General features: G+C 49.6%; 1 protein-coding gene across 1 annotated transcript; it reads left to right on the forward strand.

Annotated features, from left to right (window-relative positions):
* Positions 1-1,920: 1,920 nt before the first annotated feature.
* CUNH2orf92 (chromosome unknown C2orf92 homolog) lies at positions 1,921-13,473 on the forward strand. The gene is made up of 5 exons (XM_054585675.1): positions 1,921-1,927; positions 3,620-3,733; positions 10,455-10,562; positions 11,859-12,009; positions 13,310-13,473. Exons 1-5 carry the CDS (start codon positions 1,921-1,923, stop codon positions 13,440-13,442), a joined length of 513 nt encoding a protein of 170 aa, XP_054441650.1. The 3' UTR covers positions 13,443-13,473.
* The last annotated feature ends 12,205 nt before the right edge of the window (positions 13,474-25,678 follow it).

Consider the following 25,678-nt stretch of genomic DNA (forward strand, 5'->3'; position numbering starts at 1 on the left):
GATGAACTCCTTTGACTTTACCTTATCTGGGAAGCACTTTATCTGCCCTTCCATTCTGAATGATAGCTTTGCTGGGGACAGTAATCTTGGATGTAGGTCCTTGCCTTTCATGACTTTGAATACTTCTTTCCAGGCCCTTCTTGCTTGCAAGCTTTCTTTTGAGAAATCAGCAGATAGTCTTATGGGAACTCCTTTGGAGGTAACTCTCTCCTTTGCTCTTGCTGCTTTTAAGATTCCCTCCTTATTTTTGATCTTGAGTAATGTAATTATGATATGTCTTGGTGTGTTCTTCCTTCAGTCCACCTTCTTTGGGACTCTCCAAGCTACGTGGATCTCCTGGTAGCCTATTTCCTTTGCCAGACTGGAGAAGTTTTCCCTCACTATTTTTTCAAATAAGTCTTCAATTTCTTGCTCTTCCTCTTCTCCTTCTTGTACCCCTATGATTCAGATGTTGGTATGTTTAAAGCTGTCCTAGAGGTTCCTAAGCCTCTCCTCATTTTTTCAAATTCTTGTTTCCTCATTCTGTTCTGGATGAATGTTTGTTTCTCCCTTTTGTTCCAAATCATTGATCTGAGTCCTGGTTTCCTTCCCTTCACTGTTGGTTCCCTGTCTATTTTGCTTTATATCACTTCTTCCTTTGTTTTGTGACCATACGCAGTCATTTCTTTGAGCATCCTGACTACCAGTGTTTTGAACTTTGCATCTGATAGGTTGGCTATGTCCTTGTTGCTTAGTTATTTTCTGGAGTTTTGATCTGTTCTTTCATTTGGGCCGTATTTCTTTTTCTCGGTGCACCTGTTGCAGTGGAAGGGGCAGAGCCTTAGGTTTTCACCAGGGCAGGGCAAACCCCTCCGCTGCATTGTGGCGCTGTATGTAGGGGAGGGGTCAGAGCAGGAACAATGCTCCTTACTTTGCTCTTATGCCACTTTCAGTCACTTCCTCTACTCCCCACAAGCGGATTGTGCCCTTTCTGGTGCTGATTTTGAGTGGGTCAGCTTTCGTATGTTCTAGGATCCCATGGTCCCCTCCAATGGACTCTCCTGTGAGACTGGCAGTTTCTCCCACTGCTGCAACCCCCATAGGTGTTTACAGCCAGAGGTTTTGAGGCTTCCTTTTCCCCTGCTGGAACCCTGGGTTGTGCAGTCTGTGTCTTTTTCCAGCTGTTCCTCCTGGTTTATCCACATGCGAATGTGGGACCGCCTGGTCCTCCAGCTGCCACCTTGCCACACATCCTCTCCACACTCACTGCCTGTCACTGTCACTCCTACCAGTCTGGGTGAATGTTTCTTTTTCAACTCCTGGCTTGTTAGACTGCCATATAGTTCAATTTTCTGGTAGTTATGGTGGTTCTTTTTGTTTTTATTTATTTTTAAAAGATTTTTTAAAATTTATTTTTAGAGAGCGGGAAGGGAGGGAGAGAAACATCAGTGTGTGGTTGCCTCTTGTGCACCACCGCCTGGGGGCCTGGTCTGTAACCCAGGCACGTGCCCTGACTTGGAATCAAATCCGCGGCCCTTTGGTTCGCAGGCCCACACTCAATCCACTGAGCCACACTGGCCAGGGCTGTTTTATTGTTTTTAAATTGGTCGCTATCCTTCTTTTGGTTGTGTGAGAAAGTGAAGTGTATCTACTTACTCCTCCATCTTGACCAGAAGCTCATCAGTGCACATATTTCTACGAGCCTGTGTATTGTCTTATTTGCACTACCCTATCATTTTAGCATCCTTTAAACCAAGTAGTGTGGGGCAAACACAAACTGAGATGTAGAAGTGAGAATTGTTTGAAATACTCTATGGAACTCTAGGATCTACCCTGTGTTTTTGGTGATCTCTGAAATTCATGTGTCAGGTAGATTCTCTTATTCTGGAGGCTTTTCAGAGCACAGGAGCCGATTTCCAAACAGCATTCACAGTGCCTAGTATGGCTGGTAATGGATAGTTTAATGCCGTTCTATTCAAAGGTGCCTTATAGTTCAGCGTGCATGAGTGCTTGGCCACTGGCTTGGAGAGTGAAGCCTTCCTATGTCCCTCTCCATCACCTCCCTACACCCCACACTCTGGAAAAGAGTTGCACTGAGGAGCAGAGCCAATTTCTCTCTTTGCACTGAAGGGAAGCAGCCGTCATGTATGCAAACAAACAAGCCAACAAAAGTACATTAGCCCAAAAAGCAGAAGTGACAGAGACACTATGAACACTATATGCATTAGGAAAAAATTAAAATTGGGGAATTAGTTCTCAGGATAAGCAGGCATGTGTGTCATATCGAAATTATAAAACTATTAGCAAACCAATTTTATAACTAATGCCCCTGCCAATGCATTTTATAAACTACATGACTAAAACAGTGAAGATCTTGTTGTAATCAGGATGGTGTGTCTGCACAGGGTTTTATAATGCTCCCTAGGCTGACACCATATAAGCACATTTTTAGCAAGTGCTACCTTGATTAAATATATTTATTCCTTATGATTCATCAAAGACTTAAACAAGTACTGTATATTTATAATTTCTTGGATCAAACTAGTCACACTTGAAATCATTTGGCATATACCATGTAGCAGTTCTACCAATTATCATGAAGAGCTGAAAGCTGCCACGTGCACAAATTGCTCAATGGCTATGCATATTGTCTGCCAGGGTACCAGACGACAGTCCGCACCGTCACTGGTTTTGAGTTAAAGGTCACATCCACAGACACTCATGACAGCTCCGTGGCACTCAGGGTGGGTGGGTGGTGTGGCCTTAACAACCCTCCCTTAGGGGATCAGTTTCCTCTTGGTGGTTTGCCCACTAACCTGGGGCCAGAAAAAAAGGGCTGACCATGACCTTGAATCACAGAGATGTGTCTGGACGCTGCGATATCACGACCTCCATGAAGAAAAGCCTGAAAGTACAGTTCAAAATCTCCACGGGGTGCTATAGTTCTTTAGCCCAGTTGATTCGTGTCCTTGATGTAGCTACAAGAGTGTGCGTAGAAGCCTTGAAATAGGCCCCTGAAGTCCTAGAGGAGATTGTCCACCAGTCCTTCATTTTTTTAATTTGTTAATGACAATGTCAGGGGTTTCCTGTGCTCATCACATGGGTCGGGGGTGGGGGCAGCCGAATATAGACGCACAGTGTGGATCAGGGCAGAGCACGCAGTAGTACTGTTCCCTCTCCTCCAAAACAAGAAAGCATCATATCTCCAAAGTGGTCGAAATCTCCCCTATTGGCATCATTCCTTGGACAGGGGAGTTTCTCTTCAAAAAACCTGAGGCGTAGCTGTCTGCTTGTTGCCCCCACACTGAGCACTGAGCTCTGAGCACAGCCATGAGTCCAAACAGATAACGACGCAGAGACGTGAGAAGGGGAGGGCACATCAGCAAGTGTTATCTCCCTCCTCCTCCTCCTGTGGTTGGTGCCTTTCCCACCAGCCTCAAGGAGAAAAGTAGAACTTTGCTGCCCGAGCTCACAAGGCACTCACAGGGTGGACTGGTAGCCATTTCCAGCACTCTTTCCCCTAGAGCAGCCAATTGTATGATGCTACTCTCAAGACACTGTGCCTGGAAGTATCAATTTGAAAGATTACATGCAGATGTGATGAAAGATTTACTCACAGCTAAGGTTTATTTTCCCATAGGTTCTTCTCAACAAAAGGGCTTGAAAAATTCTAAGTTTGCATCAAGTTCACATAAGCAAGAAGAACAATTGGCTAAACTCTTTGGTAAGTTCCTTGTTCATGTGACACTGTCAGGTCATATTTGAGCCTCTTGTGCTTGTCCCTGGTCATCCCCCAGAAACCTGTATCTGCTGCTCTGATGGAAGGAAGGTGCTTTGCATGGAGCCTAGAATCTATCCTCTAGGTTTTAGAGTCCCAAGAACTTATCCAAAGCATAGAAGATTAACACGCAGAAAATATTCTTCTCCTCACAGGGGGGTCCATGTGGCAGCAGCAGGGCCACTCACTGGGAGGTGTTGGAGGTACAGCGCCAGACCCCCTGGAAACCAGCTGTATCACTTCTGCCTGGACAGATGCCCAGGTGATTCTGCATGTGATACAAATGGTGAAGCCCTGAGGCTGAGATAGACCTTCAGCCCAGGTCCTCAGCCCTAACTGAGCACACGCATCCCCTGGGAGATTGTTAAAAAGAGAAATCCAGACCCACCTCAGCCATCAGGTACCTTGGGGTGCGGTGAAATCTTCACATGAGTCGTTTTGAAAAGTGAGTCTTGGTTGGGACTCATCAATCTACTCCAAACCTCCCATTAATACTTGAGAGTAACTAAGGCCAGGGAGTCTTTCCCTCCCTCCCTCCCTCCCTCCCTCTCTCCCTTCCTCCTTTCCTTCCTTCCTTCCTTCCCTAGGTAAATCTACACTAACTACCCAGCAGATTGACGGGTAGGTGACCATGCCTGAGTGAATGAATGGCTGCCGCCAGCTCTTGCAGTCCCACTGCCTGTGCTTTCAGGGGCTCCCGTCTAGGGGTGAGAAGACACTCTCACTTTCACAGGTGCCCCTAGTCCACACGTCAGGAAGGGGAGTTTGTGCATCCGAAGAGGGGAGTCTGATTCTGGATTTGGGAGGATCCCTTCACGCCCAGGGCCTACTGAGCCATGCCAGCATCAGCTTTGGCGTTGGTGGGCTGCCAGTGACCTTGCCCGGTTCTCTCTGAGCAGCAATTCAGGAACTTGTAGGTCAACTGAGACCTCATCATTTTGAATGAGTGAATGCAGTGGTCAACTTTTTGTGTCCTTATTGTAAGCACCTACCCACCAGGTAAGTAGATCATTCACCAATGTACCAACAGCCCTTGAAAAAGGACTCAGAATAAATATCCAATCAATGTGGCTTAGCAAAGTAAACCTAAGAGGAGAACTTGAAATGGTTGTTTCTAGTGACAGGCAGAAACTGGAATGCTTTAAAATGGCGATACCCAACCTTTTTGACACCTGGGACCAGTTTCGTGGAAGACAGTTTTTCCATGGACCAGGGTCGGGGAGAAGGTTTTGGGATGATTCAAGCACGTTACATTCAAGCTCACCTCCTACTGTATGGCCCGGTTCCTGACAGGCCTCGACTGGTACTGGTCTGTGGCCTGGATGTTGGGGACCCCTGCTTTAAAAGAGGAGAAATTAATATATTTCAAAAAATGTAACTATGAAACAGTAGTAATATTATAAATGAACAGTTTTCTGAGCTTATTCAATCTGTTACTCTTTACCCCCAACCCCCACTTCCACCCGATTTTTCTTGGTACAATTTTTATAAACATATTTATAAATAAATTTGAAACCTCTGAGGACAGCCTTGCCCTTTGGGTTTGTCATGACCTGTTGTGACACGGACCTGTCTTGATTCAGATTCTTCTCTAAGGCACAGGGGGTATCCTGTGGGGTCCTGGCGGGGCCATCATTGGTCTGCAGCTTGAAAATAGTCTCAAGGACTTCACAGGGTGCATGTAGTTCATTGGGTTATGGTCCACCAATGGCGATTCTCAAGTTTCTTCCATGTCACATACAGACACACCAGGCCCGCTGTGACACTATGAGCACCAGAGTTGTGGTGAATGCAGTCCACTGTCACCCAACATTTGTAGACAGGACTGACCTTCGGGGCCTCAGTAGATATCATGGTCAACATGATCCAGACTCAGCCTCAGCCAGCAGGGCCTACTTCCTGCCCCTGAAGTCTGCTCAGTCCAGCGCCTGTCTCCTGGGTGCCTGGGGCTGAGATGGTTTTCCTTTTCCTCTCTGCTCCGGTCCTTGCTTGTGGCTCTGTGTGGCTGTGTCTGAGGGGTGTGTCTGGTCGTGTCTCTGTGTGTGGGCCTCTCTGGCTTGTGTCCGGATGGCTCAGGGAGGTGGTCTCCATCCCCTTGACCCTCCAGCTCCTCGTACAGTTCCGAGCAGAGCTAGGGCTCCATACAAGCTTTGTGTCAGAATGACCCACAGTCTTCTATTCTGCCCCAACCTACACGGGTGCTGTGATTTTTGGGAACTTATGCTTGGGTCCTCCCCACAATAATGGGCCATCATAAACAAGGGGCCACGATTGACCTCAGTGAGGGACATCTGGGTGTTGCCATATGCATTGTGCCAGTTAAGAATGCACTAGGCCCTGGTCAGGTAGCTCAGTTGGTTAAAGCCTGGTACTGTACACCAAAAGGTTGTAGGTTTGAGTCTTTGTTTGGACACATGCAAGTATCAACCAATGAGTGCATAAATAAGTGGAACAACAAATTGATGTTCCTCTCTCTTCTTCTCTAAAAATACTTTAAAATAATTACAAAAAAATAATAATAATGTACCTGGCTTCAATTCCTGGAAGACCCGAGGTTGGTGGCTTAAACAGAAAGTCGTTAATTTTCCATCTGTCACAGGTAGCAGAGGGAGGCAACCAATGTTTTGGCGCAGTGCTCAGTGACCTCAGGCCAGGGTGTGTTTCTCTGAGATCATCAGGGCCTTCCCTGGTGCTTATGTCTCTTGGTCATAAGATGGCTTCTGCGGCTCCAGACATCACATCCACTTTCAAGGCAGGAGGTAAAAGGGTTGGGGAAGTGCAGCACCAGCACTACTTTCTCTTCCCTCTTGGAGGAGCAAGATTCTCCAAGGGCCCGCAGAGTCTTCAGGGTACCTTTGCAGTCCCAGACCCCTCCCCTGGCTGCCTGGGGTGTGGGGTGGGTAGAAAGGACGAGTCTCTCCACGGGCTGGCCCCTGAGGCTCCAAGCACAGGCAGGCATGGAAGGAGGCAAGCAAGCATGGCTGGCTGGAAGGCCACAGAGTCTATGGCAGATATTTCCCTGTTTCCATATGATAATTACATCTTGGTTTCCTTTGTGTTTTGTTTTTTTTCTTCCTCACCCACGTATTATTCCACTTGCGCTGGGTCCAAAGAGCAGAAAACAAGTGATATTACAAGCTGATCTGGGGTTATTGTAATAAATGAGGTGATGAGCAGCAGTTTCCAAATGCTTAGCTTTTAGCATGATCTGCACACAGGCTCTGAGCTAAGTGCTTTCCTATACATCGTTTTATTCAATTTTCACGTAAGTTCTGAGTGAAATAATCGTGTTCTCCTTCTACCCATGAGCACTCCCGAGATCAAGAGGTGGAGTTAGTGACCCAAGATCTCATTTTGGTACATGGTAAAGTCAGGATTTGGTCTGCCACAAAGGCAGGGCTCTCCCTGCGAGCAGCTTCATAGGAGAGGCAGTCGGTCTCTCCATGGAAGAAAGTGATGTGCTGCTTGTGGAAACAGGACAGAGGTTTGTTCCTAGAGAGGGACAGCTTGGGGACGGCCTCAGAGGTGAGGAGGAATGACAACAGGAGGGAGAAGAAAATTTATGACATTAAGTATCATGAGGTTTGAAGCAAAATTTCTATAGTGGGTCTATAATGTTTCCTGTCTGGGATAGCTAGTGAAATCACAACTTTCAGAAGTGATTTTGATGGATGGAGTTTCTCTGCTCAAGACAAGGCATTTTAGGGTATGACAATTAGTATTCAATATATGATACCCAGCAAGAACCAGTAAAGTAGAGTCCAGGGTTCTGCACATTTTTACCTATTCCCTGAGTAACTTGTCTACAGTCAGCCAGATAACACCCCTTGGATTTTAACTTATATGGTTTCCTGCAGGAAGAACCAAGACAAAAGATGTTTGTTTGTTTTTTTTAAATCACAATTAGTTTAGAACCTTCATCTTTTCTTTGCAAGCATTATTTTCAAATCAATTCATTGTTGTGTTTAGGGCTGTTCCACCTTTAATTGGTACTCATTCTTCTAGTTCATATGCTGAAACAACCATAAGACGAATCCTAAAAATATCTGTGTGTTCAGTAGACTGTGTGTCCCAGGACTGAGGAGGTAGGGTCTAATATGTAATAGGTGTGCTTTTTTTTTTTTACTCATTCAGTAGTACTATTTGCTGAATGAGTAAACATGTGATGAATGGGTGGTACATCCTGTGTAACAATAATGACTATTATAAGGATAAAATTAAAATACACTGAGCACTTCCCATGTACCAGACACAGGAGTTTCTCAACTACATTATTTTCTTTCCACAACAGTCCTGTGTGTGTGGCATTATGGTTACACCCCCATTTTACATATAGAGGCACTGAGGTTAAGTGACTTGTGTCAGGTCAAGCTGCTGGTATTTGACCTCGCGATGCCTGTAGGAGACACCAGTTATGTTTGCGTGACATGTCCATTTTAAGGACTCATTGTACCCCTTCCTTAGTAACAGCGAGCATTAAAAAAAGATTGAAAGGGCTGGATATGAAGACAGTGAGGACATTATCCTTCTGAGAAGTAAAGTGTCCTGTCAAAGGTGTGCCCAGGTCTGTGAAGGGAAGCTCCTCCTCAGTTAACAGGGAGTAATAAGGCGCTGTTCACATATAATGAGAGGCTTGTTTCAATGTTAGAATCTCCTACACGTATTTTAAAAAATACACAGAGAAATTATGAAGACGTAAGACTTCAACTTTTCCTTGAGCACAAAGCCAGAATTTCTTGGTTCTGGGCTCATTTAGGATAAAAGCACCAGGCCCAGGACGTGACCGGTGATTTAGACCAAGTCTGCGTCATGAAAACCCCAGGGACTTGACTGCGCTTGCTCTCGACAGGGGCTGCTGCTGTCCCAGTCAGTGGTTTTTCTAAAGTTGAGATGAAGTTTGGAAATTGACTGCATTTGGCAAAACTTGATAAACATGCTTATTTTTTTCACAAAAAATAATTCAACAGATGATCAAAATCATAACCCATCACACATGGAAAACATCCTTCAAACTTTCCACAGAACCTTAGGTAAATGAAAACTTATGACCATATTGATGATATGTATGGATAGTCTCAGCAAAGTGGTAAGGGGGTCTTATGTTTTGGTGGTGCAGAGACCAGGAAAATAAACATTTGTGTTCAAGTTATAAGTCCACCTTTTTTACAGCTCCATGAAAAAATAAGGCAAACCCAGCCCTCTCGTGGGCCAATTCCATGTTATCCAGAGTTTTCTTCCGGTGATGGTTAACCGCTCAACTCTGATTTGACAAGCTGGCATTTTGGTCAAGTAATTATGAGTCATTATGATGGGACTTTTCTCTCTTTTCCAGGCCAAACTGAATAAGGAACAAGTTTCTCTATTTCTGGAGAAATAACTAAGATCTCACAAGGCTGTTATCACCACCCCTTCCCCTACAACAATCTTAACCAAGTTGTCTCATTCCTACCCCTTTGTGAACTAGGTCAAAGTAGGCAGACTTACAGAGCTCATTCCAAAGCTGCCCCCAGGCATGAGGCTGACAGAGATCTCCCATCTGGGATTGGGGTGAGGGTGGGGGCACTGCAGCCTGGCTTGGAGTCTCCTCAGGGCATGGCTTCAATACTTTTCACCCTTCCCCATTGTCCTTATGACAGCCCTACTTTCTAACTGTAAATGGTCTAAACAGGTGAGTTGCTGGAGCTCATACCCAGTGGTTCTAGTTTGCTCCTGGAACTTACCAGAAACTCTCTTAGCCCTCTTCTAGGACCATTTCTGTGTTAGCAAAGACAGTTTTCTGGCGGCGAAGTTTTCTCCATGCTAAACTCACTCAGGCTCTCTGACTGGTCCTGTATGCAAATGAGCCAAAGACAACAATTGTGGAGTTAGAATGCAAATATATATTTTAAAAGATTTTATTTATTTAATTTTATTTTTTAGAGCAGGAAAGGGAAGGAGGAAGAGAGGGAGAGAAACATCAATGTGTGGCTGTCTCTTGAGTGCCCTCTACTGGGGACCTGGCCCTCAACCCAGGCATGTGCCCTGACTGGGAATTGAACTGGCGACCCTTTGGTTTGCAGGCCGGCACTCAATCCACTGAGCCACACCAGCCAGGGCAGGATGCAAATATTTTTGATCTTCAGGCCTGTCTCCTTCTCCTAAACCATTCTGTAGTCCCTCTACCAGTAAATGAATATTTCAGTCTAGTTCATTTTCCTCTCCTGCCCTTGCAACTCAAGAAACATTTTTTATACTACTTTGTGGTTGATAAATTGTTTTCATGAACACCTTGCCGTCTGTGAGGCAGGCTTTAGCATCTCTGTTTTACACTGGTGGGCTCAGAGAGGCTCAGCGACTGGCGGGAAGGTTCTCGTTAGGCTCCTCTACGTGTGGTCCTCGACCGGCAGCATCCGTGTCACATTCTCAGACCTTCCCAGACCTGCTGACTCAGAAACTCTGGGATGGGGCCCAGCCATCTGTGTGGCTTTTTAAAAAAATTTAAAACATTTTTTAAATTACTGTTGACATTTAATAGCAATCTGTGTTTTAACAGGGCCTCCTGGTGACTGACACACACTCAAGTGTGAAAATCACCACCTCAGTCTACTTGCAGGTCACCAAGGAATTTGCTAAATTAAAAAATAAACAAAAACAAAACTTTGATGTACTTTTGGATGAACACATTTAAATGAACACATTTTGCTTTTTGTCTCTGTAGGTCACATTTTGGAGGAGGAGGGAAATAAGGAACCCTCTCTGTTCAACAGGGCTGTAAGCGAGCAGTTAAGTTCTGTAAATAAAGAAACACTTAAAGAAGTTAAGTCAGGTAATTATCTACGCAGTATGAACCTGTCTGTTTGCTTTCACGGTATTTAAAGAACTAGATGTCAACACACCTTTACTTCACCCAGAAAAGAATACAGTCTGCATGTAAAATGATGAATAAAAGTAATTTCAGGAATATGGGCACCCTTTAAAAAAGACACTACCTTTATGTTATTTCTGCACAGCCAGGGCCATTCATAACATGGGCACCATCTTGCGAGCCCTGCCAGGACTGGGCACTGAGACTTTCTAAAAACAGGAAGGGTTAGGTACCAAACATGAACCTAATCCCTGATCACCAGTTTTGGGTTGCCCGAGCCTGAGCCCATTCAGTGTGAGGGGGACTAGCCCGGCGAGACAACATGCTGGTACGAAGAACCGTATACTCCCTCCATGTAGCCACCCGCTATCACAATCATACCTGGCTGTCCCTTCCTAACTTTGAGGGGTTCAGTGCTAAATTATTCCAACAGAGGCCTTACGGTTCCCCGGTGCTGCTGCCTCCTGTGTGGTAGGGGTGCAACAGGCCCAATTTCCTCTCCGTAACCCACGAAGGCCCTGGGACAGTGCCTTTTGTCAGCATCACTAGACTCCCAACTTTCGCACTAAACCCTCTGAGTTCTGTCAGTGTACGTCTGTGTCCTATTTTCCCTGGATCCTGTTCCTTTTTTTTGTCATACTACAAATGGTGTTCCTGAGGTCAGCGGGGGTCTTCTTCTTTGAGGCCTAACTAAGATTGCCTTGTATTCCCAAGGCCACACTTGCCATTCTCAAGATTTCTGCAGGTCCCCAGAAGGCCAGAAGAGCTCAGGATCACATTTGCCTTATGTCACAACATTCCCCTACACCTGCACACACAAGGCAGACTGTGCACACGTTAGAATTTCCTGAAGCTGGGGGAATAGGAGAGGGAGGGCGACAGAGAGAGGTTCTATCACTGTCCTGGGAAAACCTTCAAAGAGTATCTGACTCCATTGTTCTTAAAAGCATGGCAGTAGGATTTTTGTCACCTCCTCTGGTGCTGCTGTCTCTTCCCTCCAGCTGAGCTCTCCTTGCTTCTCTTCACTCCCTAAAAACTGTGTTCTGTGGAACCTTCTCTTTGGTTGCTTTGCTGCTTCCCAGCTCACACCATGAGCATCTCCCCTCCACCACCAAAGAACTTACAAAAGTGTTTTCCTAAACAAAGCCAGTCCCTCTTTCCTCATAAGGTTTGGAGGTTTTTGGAGCCAACAGGTCGTCCCTGCAGATCCGTATGGGGTCAACTCTCTGCTTACTCTGCGCCTGTCTTCTCATGTAGATACTCAAAGCGGGACGGTACCCTGCAGGCAGCTGCTGCACTTCCTCCAGAGGAACATCGTCATTGCTGTTGTTGCGGTGGCAGGAATCCTCGTGATCCTAGTGGTGTTGCTGCTCATGTTGACCATGTATACCAGGAAGAAACAGGCATTGTGAGTGACTCTCAGTTCCCACCTTCCTTCCAAGAACTCATGAGTGTTTGTGCTAGTGTTGCCCAGAGCTCCCTGCTGATCCTGGATTTAGGAGGAGGCAGGGACTCAGCCTGGTAGCGCATCGGCCTACAGATAACCCTGCTGTAGGTTCTTAGGCATTGCCTTGGAGGTTCTGGTGCACAGCCAGGTTTTGGGATCTCTGGCTTGGGCCATGCTGGCCTCTAAAGGCCACGTAGATTAGGCCACACTTATTCCTGTACGAGGGCTACCGAAAGAGGAGATGGTAAAGCTCTGGTTGAAAGATCAGAAAATAGGAATGTGGATGTAGAACAGAAAGGAACGATACAGTAAGAAGGTGGGAGGGATAAGGCCAGGGAGGAGATGACAGCATTCCTACTGGAACCGCAGCACTGGTTTCAGGATATTGGTACCTTCCCCTTCCCAGAACCTTCCATAGACTTCCCAGTCTTCTCCATGATCCTGCAAATGAGGGCTAACGCCTGGTGCAGCAGTGGCCATTTGGACTGCTCAGTGCCTGTCTGTATAAGTTATGAAATACTTCGATTATTCCCCAGGATGAGAGGGCTCAGGCACAGTGGGTCTAACCATGCACAGGCACTAGAAAGCAAATCATTTACAAGATTGTGCATATACAATAAATGTACCTTGAAATGAGCTGCTTTATTCTGAATCTTTTGGGACACACATTCCTGATCAGGAAGAGCAACTCCCTGCAGCCCCCTCAGGGACTGTCAGACGCTGTACTCAGTGCTCAGCTGGCCCTGGAGTGAGGGGCTGTGGTGCAGAATGAGGGGTGAAGTGTCCATCCCCTGTCCTGCCCGCTGTCTGACTCTGAGGCTGCAGTGTTTAAATTCCCCACCAGCATGGCAGGGCTTTCCCTAAATATGTCCTTCAAAATGCCAGGGCTCCACCAGCAACCACCACCTCACAGCTAACTCCCTTCTCTGAGACAGCAATGCGAGCCCTGAAGGGGCGGGATTTAGAGACAGAAGACTGAAAGCACTGGAAATGAGTGTAACCCATTTCACTGTTCCGATGGGGGCTCGCCCATCAGATTCGCCATTCCTTCCCATGACTATTGCAGGTCTCTGAAGAGTCCAAGAGTATGGCTACCTCCCACAGAGACCCACCAAAGCTGTGGGGAGCCTGTGCTGGGAGAGAGCTGGAGGAAGGAGCTTCCCAGAGGCAGAGGGAAAGGGAATCCTCGCCTCTCACTCAGCATACAGTAGGAATTCCAGTAGGTACACTTGTGCAATATGGTTTTCATGTTTTGTTTCAGATATCCCCCGGCAAACATGACATATAACATTTTTATAATGAACGGAAAGGCTTGGTGGCAGAAGTCTCAAGAAAAGAACTCCAAGAAATACTCGGGAAAGCAGAAACAGCTGAACTGTGATTCCTGTGTCTAGGTACGGGTGGGCCAGCCCCCGTGGACTCCAAGCTGTGATGATGCGCCTCCACGCGCACACCTGGAGAGGCTCCTGGATCTGGCTGTGAGGTGTACTGTATGAATATTTACATTCTCGGAACCTTGGGTGGACCAAGACAAAATGTTTCACTCCAGGATGCTTGTGGTAGTGTGGCACTATGAATCGTGCAGGGAGTTAGGACATTTACCCAAAGACAAACCTGATAAACAATGGATTTCTTTATTAAAGCATTAATTCATTGATTCAGTCATTCATCAAATAGACATTAACTGAATACCTAATACCTAGATGATATAAAAATACACGAGGCAACCAAAGACGTTGGAGTCCGGTATGGCCCTGGCAGGTTCCTGAGATGGCAGTGGGCTGGCTGAAGCTCTTGGGTGGCCAGTTAGGTCTGTGTTCCAGGGTTGGGGCCCTCCTGTCGGTGTTGGGTGTTGCGGGAGCTAGGAGCACTGCCATGCTCAGGCAGCGCCTGCCCCCTGCAACACGGGAGGGCAGCAGGGTCGGGAGGGGACCTGAGGGCTGTCACAGCGGCAGCTGGGGAGGACCCTCCCTACCATCCGTGTGGTGCACTTGCCCCAGCCACATGCTCTGCCTTGACCCCAGCGGAGGCATACACTCCTGTAGCACCAGGCAGGGGTCCAGAGGGGCAAGGACTGGGGAGATCGGAGGGCAGAGGAGGGAGGTAGTGTAGAAAGAATGGGTGTGGCCTAAGCAAATCATCCTGATCAAGGGGATGGGAACTGGCCCAAGACAAACTCGAGGGGTGAGGGGGTGGAAGGTGGAGAGAGGGAGAGTTGGGTGGGAATGGGGCAAGAGAATGGGTGGGGAGGCACAGGGGTGTAGTAAGGTGGAGGGTGAAGATGAGAAAGGAAGGGCTCTGGGATAATGGTGTTGGAGAGGGGCAGGGCTGGGGAAGAATGAAGTAGGGGGTAGGGAGGAGGAAGGAAGATTTGAGTGCGAGGGAGGGAGAGCAGAAAGAACAATGGGGTGAGAGGAAAATGGAGGAAGAAGGGAACGGAGTGGTGGGGGCAGATTTGGGAGGAGATGGGGTAGGAGCAATGGCGGGGGAGGAAAAAAGTAAGAAGGGGTGGGAGAGACTCTGCTGGGTGGGGACTGGGCAAATCCCAGAGGGGCAGGGGGAGGAGAGCCCTCTCTCCATTTAGCATCGGAGCAGCTGTTATTTACTGAGCACCGGTCCCCACTCAGGCAAGCATTTATTGGGCACCTCCCCATGTCAGACCCATGCCCTGGCAGCAAATACACCCCAACTCACCCGGCCTCCCAAAGCGCTCTGCTGGAAGTTGACCTGTAAGGGCCTGCCCTTGGCCTCTGTGATCTAACCCCTTCATTGATGAGGAATCTGGGGCCAGAGAGGGAAAGAGCGAATGCTCCATGAGAGCAGCTGCCCACAGGTCTCTGTTTTCCTACCCAGGGCAGGTGCTCCAAGAGGGAGAGGTGGTGACTAGAGTGTGGCCATCTCCACCTGACACCTGACTGACCCAGACCTCACAACGTCAGGCATTTCCCAGTCATGGCCCCTGGGAAGCTGGGCCCAGCTGGACTCCTGACCTTCTCTGGGCCTCAGTTTCCTTGTCTTGGCAATGGGGGTAGGAATTCACCTCCTTTACAGGGCTGTCAGGTGGTTCATTCAGCAGCAAACATTTATCGAGCACTTGCTGTGTGGCTGGCACTGTCCCGGGCTGGGTGCTGGGGTCACCATGGAGAGAGAATGGGTAGTGCCGCCTTCCTCACAGCATCTTGCTAGCATCCTCCTGAGCTTGGGATGAAATGCGTCTGCCAGGGCTTGGGTGTACCGCAGGCACACCATAAATACCAGAGTTTTCCGTGAGCTCCTGACTGGTTGTACTTCCACTCTTATCCCCTCCTCATCCCAATCTCTTGGGACCCCAGACCTGAGAGCCAGTTCTCCCTCCTGTTGGCCCCACAGCTCTACCTCAGGCTTGCATTTGAGGAACAAGTTGGGGTCCACCGCCTCCAGCCTCTGCCAGTGGTCTTCCATTACCTGCAGGCCCACGGGCAGCCTGCCCTGGGCTGTCTTCCATTTCCCCCTTTCCCTATCAAAGAAGTGGCCTCTTTGCTTCCTCATTTGCTCTCAACTAAGGGCTTCTACCTTCAGTTCAGAGGTTGGTCCAGCGGCCTGTCCTGGCTTGATGCAGGAGATTGCAGGGTCTAGCCCTGCGGCGGCTCTGGGCTCCTTTTGAGCCAAGAGATCCCAGGCTCTGCCATTTCCTAGCTGTGAAACCTCAAGCCTCAATTTCTAGATCTGTAAAATGGGGCTAGCCTACTTTCTGGGGCTATTGTGAGCATTAAGTGCACCTTAGCTCAGGCCACACATAGTAGTGCTTACTGTCAATGAATCAATGAATCTTAGCTCTTATGATTATTCTGTACAACTTTGGTTCTTTGCCTGCCCAGCATCCTTTCCTCCTCCTTCCAGCCATAGTCCCTGGCTTCCCTGGGGTTCTTAGCGTGGCGTGGTGGCACATGTGACCTGGCCCTAAACCCCTCTCATACCCCATCCACTGGCTTCAGGGACTGGCTGGGGAAGGGAAGTGTGTCCATTCGGCTAAGGAGCTGTTTGGAGCTCTTGCTGGGAATACTTAGAGAGCAGTTCTTGCTCCCTGAGTGGGATTTAAAGCTGAGTCACACTATCATGGACGACAGGGAGAAAAGCTGTTTGAGAATAGAGCCCGCACCTGGGCTTTTCCTCCATCATGCCATATTTATTGGACACCATTGTATACCAAGTGGCGCTCCAGTTGCTGGAAATGCAGCTGGAAACAAGATACTCCCCACCCCACAGAGGTCACAGTCCTGCCCCAGGGCCTTTGCACTTGCTGTTCCCTCTGGTTGGAATGCTTTCCCCCGATCTCTCCATTGCTCCTTCCTGTGCCTCCTTCACGTCTTTACTCGCAGGTTGTCCCCTCAGTGAGGCCTCACTCTGACCCCTCAGCTCCATATCACACGCCCACACAGCTCTTCTCCCCCTCCCTGGTTCACTTTGCTCCTCAGCACTTGAAACTATTAGGCTCTACAGAGTGCTTATTTATTTTGTTACATCTCTGTCTCCTTCACTAGAAAGTCAGCTCCACAAAGGAAAGGATTTTCATCTATATCATTCACAGCAGATCTACTCAGATCTGCTCAGAACAGGGGCTGGCATAGAGGAGGGGCTCCGTATTTAATAAATAGGGGACCTCCAAGGACTATCTGAAGAGGTGGTATAGCCGTTACGGTTTGAATGTTTAAGGAGCCAGCATTTGCTGGCCCCCAGGGGAGGGCACGTGGCTTCTGTGCACAATTGATTCTCTTCTGACTTAAACCAAGTTGGATTTAAAAATTAGGGGTGGAGGTTGGGGAGGTGTCGCTCTCAACCTTTAAACTCCTGTGTTAAGCTTGGAAGGGTGCAGAACTTAAGAGCTGTCCCTAGAGAGCGCAAGGGAGACCCGTCACTGCCCTTAGCCTGCAGTCACTAGCACACTGTAAGAGACGGGAAAATCCGGAGATGATGATGATGATGATGATGTTCGTGGTGTCGAGAGTGGGCTATTTGTTTTAAGGTCTGTTTTCAGGTTTACAATGTCCCTATGAGGTAGGTACCATTTCCTAAATGAGGGAGCCAAGACAGAGGGAGGTCAAGTAACTTTCTAAAGTGGCAGAACCGGAGAAAAACAAGAGAAAGGTTACAACTGTACGACCACCCAGGGGAAAGGCAGGTGAGCTGTGTGGCTGAAGACACCCCGGTGGGAAGGAATGGAGGAGGGGCCCTTGGGGAAAGGCTGTCCTCCTTTGAGGAATCACTGGGCTGAGGTGTGAGCCCTCTTCCCGAAGCCCACCTTTGGCAGGTTTCCACAGCAGTGGCCTGGTGTCCTTTCAAATCTGGAACCAAATACGGCCTGCAAAAGTGGGGGGGAAACTGACACAAACCCCAACCCTGCCCAGCCTGAGGCGTGGAAGGCTTCCTGGGGGAAGCCACATTTCATCAAAGACCTGGAGGGGGAGGAGTCAGGTGGTAGAAAACGGGGTGGGGAGTGGGGGAGGTGGGGGGAGTTCAGGCTGGGACATAGCGTGGGCAGAGGCCTGGGGGTGTAAACGTGAGCAACCAATTTCTTCCAAGGCTTTCTGCCTGTCTGGAGTGAATATTTACTCAAACCGGCCCTTGGCAAATGCCCCACAACTTTCCCAGCCCATGTTTCCATCCATTTGCTCTTTACCCTGAACATTCAAAAGACGTATTTCCTCGATGATGGCAAAGCAAACGGCCTTATCTGCAGGCCCATCTCAGAGCTGTCTGGGACCACGCAGTTTCACGAGGCGTCCTCTGGGACTGGAAGGGGCTAGAGGGCTCCTGGGCCAGTGCCTCCCAGAGGCTGGGAGCCCTTCTCAGGCCTGAGGACCTCAGACTGGAAGCCGTAAACCTGCTGCCCTTCGGGTGTGCCACCCACACGTGGCCTGCTCCCCTTCCAGGTCTCTGGGAATCCCGCTCACAGCTATTTTGCAACGAAGGTTTCCTCCTCCTCTGACCACTCAAGGTGGGTTGTGGGGCCAGACCCCAGATTCAGTGCTGCCTGGCCACTTGACATCCGTTAATTAACCTCTCTGGGCTTCACTTACCTTATTTGGAAAATGGATTAAATTGCAAGCTTCTTACAGTATTCCCTGGCATGTCTTAAGTGCTCAGTAAGCACTACTGTTACTACCTTTGCAGATTAGGTGGTTCTGATGCTGTGATTTCCCCCCTGGCAGCCTGCGGGGCGTTCTCTCACTTCCCTGGAAAGGAAGGTCCAGTATGGAAACAAAGAGAGTTTTTTTCTGCATCCTGAGTTTCACGGTTCCTGTGGGGAAAGGGAAAACTTTCAATAAAACAGTTTTTTTTTTTTGAAATCTACATAGGAGAAAAGTATCCCAGCCTGGAGCCCAGAAGAAAAATTTCCTGAATGAGGACAGGGAGGTTCAGCGAGCTAGGGGAGAGCAGAGATGAGGAAGAGGATCCACAGGAAAGGAGAGCTGGGGCGCAGCATGGAGGAGATGCCGGGTAGGCTGGCGTCGGATGGCAGGCCGGCTGGAGCTAGGCCCATCTACTCAGCACGGGAGGACCCAGAGACGATTCTTGAGGTCTTAGCAGCGGACCTCGCACAGGCTCCGCAGGTCTGAGAGGGCAAGGAAGTGGGGATGAGAGAGCCCCCGGAGGCCTCAGGGCTCTGCAGGGAGAGGCCGGGTGAAGTGGAAGCCAAGCCCAGGAGCCGGCTGTGCAGCAGAGAGAGGCTCTGCAGGCCGCTGAGGGAGCAGATGTGAGGTGTGGCCACCCGGTCAGAGCGTGGGCAGGTACCCTAATGGGGTGCGCAGGTGTGAGGGAAGGTAGAAAGTGGTGGTGGCCAGAATCAGCCCGAGTGAGGGGAAGGTCTGAGATGGGGCTGGGCCGGGACCAGGTAGGCACTGGGGACACCCTCCCTCTGTGTCTTGGTATGACCGACATGGCCTATCCCTTTTAGAGCCCTTCCCCGACACTCCCTAGGCTGCGGGAGGCTCCTCCAGAAACACACAGTGCGCAGGCTTCTGCCATCCCAGCTCTGTCTCTCTGGCGACTCAGCCGTCTCCCCTTCCAGACTGTGAGCCGTTTGAGAGCAGAGACAGAGCTGCCGTTGCGGCCCTGAAGCCTGTGTGATACCTGCCACACAGGACGTGCTTGGAACCTTTGAGGAATGGGCCTATTTCATAGGTTTCTCCTCTCTATCTTTAACATGCCCGTGGAATAAACAAATCACTCTTATGGGCAGTTCAGCCTCGGGCAGGCCTGGGTCCATGCCCCCTTGGGAGGGGAAAGTGGGGCATTCTAGTTTCCTGTGAGTCCTGGGGATCCCCCACCCACTGCCACTGTCCCACTCCCTATTCCGGCACGTACAGTTCCCCTCCTCCCCCTCCGCAGGTTTTGGGTGCTGCTGGAACCATTATTCTTGCATACCCTGCCGGCAGCTAGCCTCAGTTCCCCCCCTTGCTGGGGTAGGCACTGGTGGCCCCGGAAATGCCCTCTGCCCTCCCAGGAGCACGTGGCCTACAATTTTCCTTGAACACAGCACTTTGTGACTTACACGTAAGCTTCAAACGCAGCCCCCTTTCCTGTCTTTGCATCAAGGAAATAGGTTGAGTTTCAGAGAAACCCGCAGCTAAGAGAGCACCAGGCCTTCCGGCCCAGATCCCTGCCCTGCTTGGGTCTGTGCTGCTGCTACTCTGTCCAGGTGAGTGGCCATCCTTCAGCTTTCTGCCTCTGCCGAGCCAGCACAGCCACCCCAGGGGACTCAGTAGCTGGCAGGGGGGGAATAAAATTCCCCTTCATTGAGAGACCCTGGTGAGGTGGGACCTCTTTACACTGCCTGGGCATCTTGGGGTGATTAGCCAGCGGCAGCCTCAAGCTCGGAGCTTGGGCTGTGGAGAAACCCAAGTGGGTTTCTTGGGGCTCAATTCTTCATCTGGAACCAGCTATCCAACAGCACTGGGGACCAGAGACCTTGCAGGTAAGTCGTCCCAGATAGAGCAGCAACTGGCTGCTATCTCCAGGGTGGCCTGGGTCTGGTGGAGAGGACAGAGCCAGGAGGGCCACTGAGAAGAACCAGGAAGGCTGTCAGACTGGGTTAGGTGGTGTTGAGCTGGAGAAGGAAGCCCACATGACTTGTGGCTGCCCTGAGGAAGGCAGCTCCCCTTCCAGAGGCTCAGCCAAGTGGTAGTGTCCTGGGGTCGCGGGGATGCCTGTTCAGTCCCTGGCCTCCTGCTAGGTCTGTCTGGGTGGCATCCTTGGCTTTAGGAAGCAGAGAAACCTCCAGAGAAAACTCTGGCCCCAGGCTCCATGAATATGAGGGTGGCTTGACAGAGCCGTAAACTTGAACAACAGAATGCGGATCAGTCCCATCCTTCTGGCCACGGTAGGGCAGCTTAGGTTAAAGTGGGACCCAGGAGGAGCAAACAACTTGAATCCTGCTCAGTCACTGTCTGTCTTGGCAAGTTGCTTGGCCATTCTGAGTCTCAGCTCGCATATCTGTTACATGCAAATGTAACTGTGAGTATAGGTGTTTGGCTGCTGACTCTGGGGTGAGTTTGGGAAAGGAAGGGTCTTGGCAGGAAGCAACAGGGGTGCGCGTAGTGAGCAACTCAAGATGATCTTCATCATTCTTGTTTCAGCCAGGCGAGCAGGCACACAGTAGGTGCTCAATAAAGCTTTGCTGGGAGATTAGTCAGGGACTCCTGGGGCGCCTTCCAAAGTTCTTCTGCCAACGCAGAGCTTCTTTTCCCTTTTCTAGCCTGTCCTCCAGACTAATGCCTGCAGCAGGGACACTGGGCAGACAGGCAGCCTGACTGGTGTTTAAGTGGGCACTTTGGGGCTAGGAGGCCTAGATTTCAAGTTCTGGCTCTGTCACCTACCGTGTGTGCTGCGTGACCTTGGGCAAGTCACTCCACCTCTGTATGCTTCAGGTCCCAAATTCACAAGTCCTTCACTCACAGGGTGGATTAGGCGAGTGAAGATGTCTAGGGCGTCTGGCACATAGTAGGTGCTATATAGACATATTGCTACAGTTGATCCTTGAACAGTGTGGGGGTTAAGAGTGTTGCCCCTCTGCACAGTCAGAAATCCATGTATAACTTGACTCCCCATTCATCCCCCGGCATCCTCCTGGGATTGTTTCCAGGACCTCTGGGAAGGCTCGGGTCCCTTATAGAAAATGGCATAGAACAGTGCATACAGTCAGCCCTACGCATCTGCAGATTCCCAACCATGTCTCAAAATTACTGTTTTCCATTGCAGTTGCTAGAATCCATGGATGCAAAACCGGGAGATACGGAGGGCCTACTGTATAGTTATTGAAAAAAATCCGTGGATGAGCAGACCCACACAGAGTTCAAACCGGTGTTGTTCCAGTGTCAACTGTAATTTCAGTGATCACTGCTAGGTTTGGGTGGTCTCAGGTGCTGGACTTCATAGCTCCTGAACTTGGGGCTACAACATGCTGGCCCCTCTCTGCCCCGCCCCACAGCATAGGATTAAGGCAGTAGTTCTCAACAGGAACCGATGTTGCTTCCTCCCTTCCCCGCCCAGGGCTCCCCAGGGACATTCTATAATATCTGGAGACATTTTTTCATCCGGCCCCAGGTGCGGGGGTCAGGGGTTGCCGGCATGTAGCACGCACAGGCCGGGGATGCTGCCGAATACCCTCCGGCGCCCAGGATATCACCATGCTGTTCCCACAGCTCTACCAGGCTCCGTTCTCCTGACTCACTCTACTTTTCCCATCCACAGAGCCTTTTCCCATCTCCCTTTTACATAGCTTGACACCCAGAGAGGGAAAGCTCCTTGCTAAGGTCTCACAGCCCTTAAAATCCAGGCAGCAGAGGATGGGGCGAGAGGAACTGCTCTCATGGTATTGTTCAGTCACTTAACAGAAGCTTAGAGAGTCCGCTGGGCGTGAGGACATGTCCCTGACCCCCCAGCAGCCTGGGCCCTGACAGTCAAATGCAGCTGAAGTGCAGCCATCTCTGGGTCAGCCCAGGGTCTGTGGGCATGTGGGAATCCCTGGGCACTCAGCTTGGAGCCGAGGATTCTGCCATCCTAATGAACCACTCATCCTAGAGTGGTTAATGCTGGCTGCTGGGTGAGAAAAACCCGGGTTCAAGTCCTGACTGCCATTGTAGTTATGATTCTGAACATGTTATTGACCCCTCTGAGTCTCAGTTTCTTTAGCTGAGGAATGGGTATAGCAGTTCCCAGCCAAAGGATTTAAGGTGAGGGTTGGATTAAACAGATAATTCTCATAAGGGGTACATTAAAGTCCCTTGTACAGGTTGTTGTTCCCTGTGTGACAAACATTTATTGGGAGGAAGCAGGGGCTACAGTAGAAAACAAGGCAGCTGTAGGTTCTGCCTTGGGAGCTCAGCCTGGTCAGGGACAGTGGAGCAGACAAGCAGGGCTCTTATCAGCCATCAGGACCGCGATGTGGCAGGATGGTCCCTGGGGGAGCAGAGGAGGTGCCTGACTTAGCACTGGGATGAACACTTCTAGGAAGAGGGGACAACTGAGGGGAACCTGCAGCATCGGGCAGGAGGAGGCTGTGGGCGCTGTTCCTGGCAGAGAAAGCAGCCTGTGCAAAGACTCCTTTGGGTCAGCTCTCTCCTCTCCCTCTGCTGGTGGTGGAGGAAGCCTCTGGATTCACTCTTCCTCCTCTCTTCTAAGGAAGTCCCCATGGCCCCTCATCCTCTCCAGGCTGCCAGGTTCCACGGACCCGCAGAGGTATCTCCACCCATACCACGGGCTGCATACCTTTTCAGGTACCTGGTATTGGTGACCTCCGCACACCACAAATATTTATTGGGCACATACTTATCTACCTTGCTGGTATAGGGCGGGAACAAGAAAGAGTCTCCACTTTCACAGTGCTTACTTTCTATCATATCATTAGATATGTTATAACATATGCTGACACGTGTCAAAGGTCATATGTCAAGTTGATATATATGTCCCATTTCAGTGGTGAAGAACAATAAAGCTGGGTCAGGGAGAGAGAGAAAAGGAGGAGATTTTAGAGAGAGAATTCAGGGAAGGTCTCTTGGAGGAGGGGGTGATATTTCAGCAGAGACCCAAAGGAAGCGAAGCAGAGGAACAGACAGTGCAAAGGCCCTGAGGCTGAACCATGACTGATTTGTTCGAGTGACCTGAACAAGTACCATAAGGAGGCCTGTGTGGCTAGTGGGGAACAGTGATACAAGGAGGTATGGGGCTGATTGTGCCAAACCTTGGGGACCACCGTGAGGTTTTGGGCTTTAACCCTGAGTGAGGTGAAAGTCCTGGTAGGCAGTAAGTATTGATAGAAAAGGACATGATAGCACAAAGGCAGGTCAGGACCCATGCTTGGTGCTCAGTGAGCCTTCTCTCAGGGAATCCCTCAGGCCCTTGGTGTTGGGCACCATTGCTGGCCCCATTTTCCAGGTGGGGTCTGGTAAGCTTAACTCATGGCTCAGGACCACACCTGCTCCTATACAGTAGATTAATAATTTCTTGATTAAAATCTGATGTCCTTGTGTCAGAAAAAGATATGAAGGAGCCTCTTGCCATCTGTGGCACCATGCTAACTGCTGTCCTTGTGACTTAGAATGTAACCAAGGTGACATTTTGTTGCCTGACAAATGCCTGTGCTGCCTCTATTGGTGGGCACAGGGGGCCCCACCATGGCCTGTGGACAAAGGAGCAGGAAAAGTGGCTTCGGCGGGGACGTCTGGCCTTGGGCAAAGGACTGGAGAGTCAGTGAGAGGAGGCATGGGTCGTGAGCGGCTGGGCCCTCATTTCATCTGTGCCTTGGGTGTGGATGCTTCCCGTGTCTGGCTCAGGGTGGCCTGTGGGGCCTACGGGCCTGGCTGGGACCACTTCCACCCAGTTCTGGCAGGCCCAGTTGGATTGATTCCCTCCGCAGCCTGTCTCCCCTCTGGGTCCACATCATGGGCATTTAATTGGGGCTTTTGAGGCTCAGGATATGCTGTGTGGAAAAGGAGACCTTGAAGGCCCTGCTGCATAGCTGTGGGGTTAAACAAAGCTGAAGAGGGTCCTTCCCTTCGGGTCTCCTCAGAGCCTTTATTATTTGTTTGTTTGGTTTTTTTTTTAGATTTCACATATAAGTGATATCATACAGTATTTGTCTCTCTGTGTCTCTCTGCCTTATTTCACTTAGCATAATGCTCTCAAAGACCATCAGTGTTGTTGCAAATGGCAAGATTTCATTCCTTTTTATGACTAATATTCCATTGTATATGTGTACCACATTTTCTTTACCCATCTCCCAATGGGCACCCAGGTTGCTTCCATATCTTGGCTGTTGTAAATAATGCTGCAATGAATTAAGGGTCCGTGTATCTTCTCAAATTAGTGTTTTTGTTTTCTTCAAATAAATACCCAGAAGTGGAATTGCTGGGTCATATGGTAGTTCTATTTTTAATTTTTTGAGAAATCTCCATACCGTTTTCCATAGTGGCTGCATGAAAGCCTTTACTGTGCTAATATGCTTTTCAAAATGTATTTGGTCACTTGATCCCCCACTTTTCCTTTGCAGTATATTTAGGGTGTCAGGTCTCTCTGGAACAGATACAGTTTGACCTGGCCTTTACCCCCTGGGGATGCTTGAATGGTGAAATCTGAGGCAGATATGCCTGGCCAGGGATCAAAGGTTTTCTCCTCGTCCCATGACCTGGGCTGTGAGAACAAGGCAGGTGTCCCAGGGTCTCTTGGTGGAGCTGTACACTCTGGGAAGGCAAAGTTAGGATCTCCGAACTCACAAGGAGCTCATATGCTCAAAGAGAGGCTGGGTGGGGCCAGCCCAGGCAGGACAAGGGTAGAGGAGTCTCATGGTGGGTGCACCTCCTGTGAAAGCCATGGAGTGTGCAGGGATATAGCTCAGGACGGAAACATCTGGTCCTCCTGCCTCGTGGGTGCACGGATGGCTGCAGGCTGGACCAGGCCCTTTGAAAGCTATTGTTGTTATTGGCAGTGAGACTGGGAAGTTGGGCTAAAACTGAGAATGCACAGGGAACGCTCCTGTCTCTGAGATACCTCAGCTCCAGGTCCAAGGTGACCAGTCGTGTATGGCTCATGGCCCTGGACTGAGTCCCAGGGGTCAGCCTCTCCCTACCCCCCGCTTCTGCACGAACCCGCCTTTGGCCACTCAAGCTGCACCTGCGGCTACTGTGCTTAGGGGAGGAGCTTCTCAAACTGTGTTGCCAACAGTTTCCTACCACAGCTTCCTGCCCAGAGACAAAATTCACTACTCCCACCCCTCCCCGCGGTTCCTGGACGGGCCTCCATCTTGCTGCCTTGTCCTATGCCCTTATGCTCTATGCGGAGCAGCATTATGAATCTACGGAGCAGGGCTGCCTGGATTTGGGAAGTGGAGAGAAGTGGGGAGGGTGTACTCAATGGAGGGCACTACCTGGATAAAAGTATGCACGTGAATTCGAAGGCAGGCTAATAGCACAGCCCAAGTGGAGCAGAAGGTGTGCTGAGGAGTTTAGTTAGAGTCAATGAAGTAGGCAGAAGGGAGCCATAGTAGGCTCTTGAGCAAGGGAGGCCTTGGGGAGGAACTGTCTAGAAGCTCAGCTCATGTGGGAAACAGACTGCAGGGTTTAACCAACCACAAGCACCATGTGAGTTACATGAGGAT

The sequence above is a fragment of the Pteronotus mesoamericanus genome, unplaced genomic scaffold (genome assembly GCF_021234165.1).
Source record: "Pteronotus mesoamericanus isolate MK-2021 breed Mesoamerican mustached bat unplaced genomic scaffold, CSHL_Meso_final contig_121, whole genome shotgun sequence".
Classification (NCBI taxonomy): Eukaryota; Metazoa; Chordata; class Mammalia; order Chiroptera; family Mormoopidae; genus Pteronotus; species Pteronotus mesoamericanus.

Coding starts and splice junctions, on each gene's coding strand:
- CUNH2orf92 (XM_054585675.1), top strand. Junction 3,734..10,454: donor TGTTCATGTGACACTGTCAG/GTCATATTTGAG, acceptor TTGTCTCTGTAG/GTCACATTTTGGAGGAGGAG. Junction 10,563..11,858: donor ACTTAAAGAAGTTAAGTCAG/GTAATTATCTAC, acceptor CTTCTCATGTAG/ATACTCAAAGCGGGACGGTA.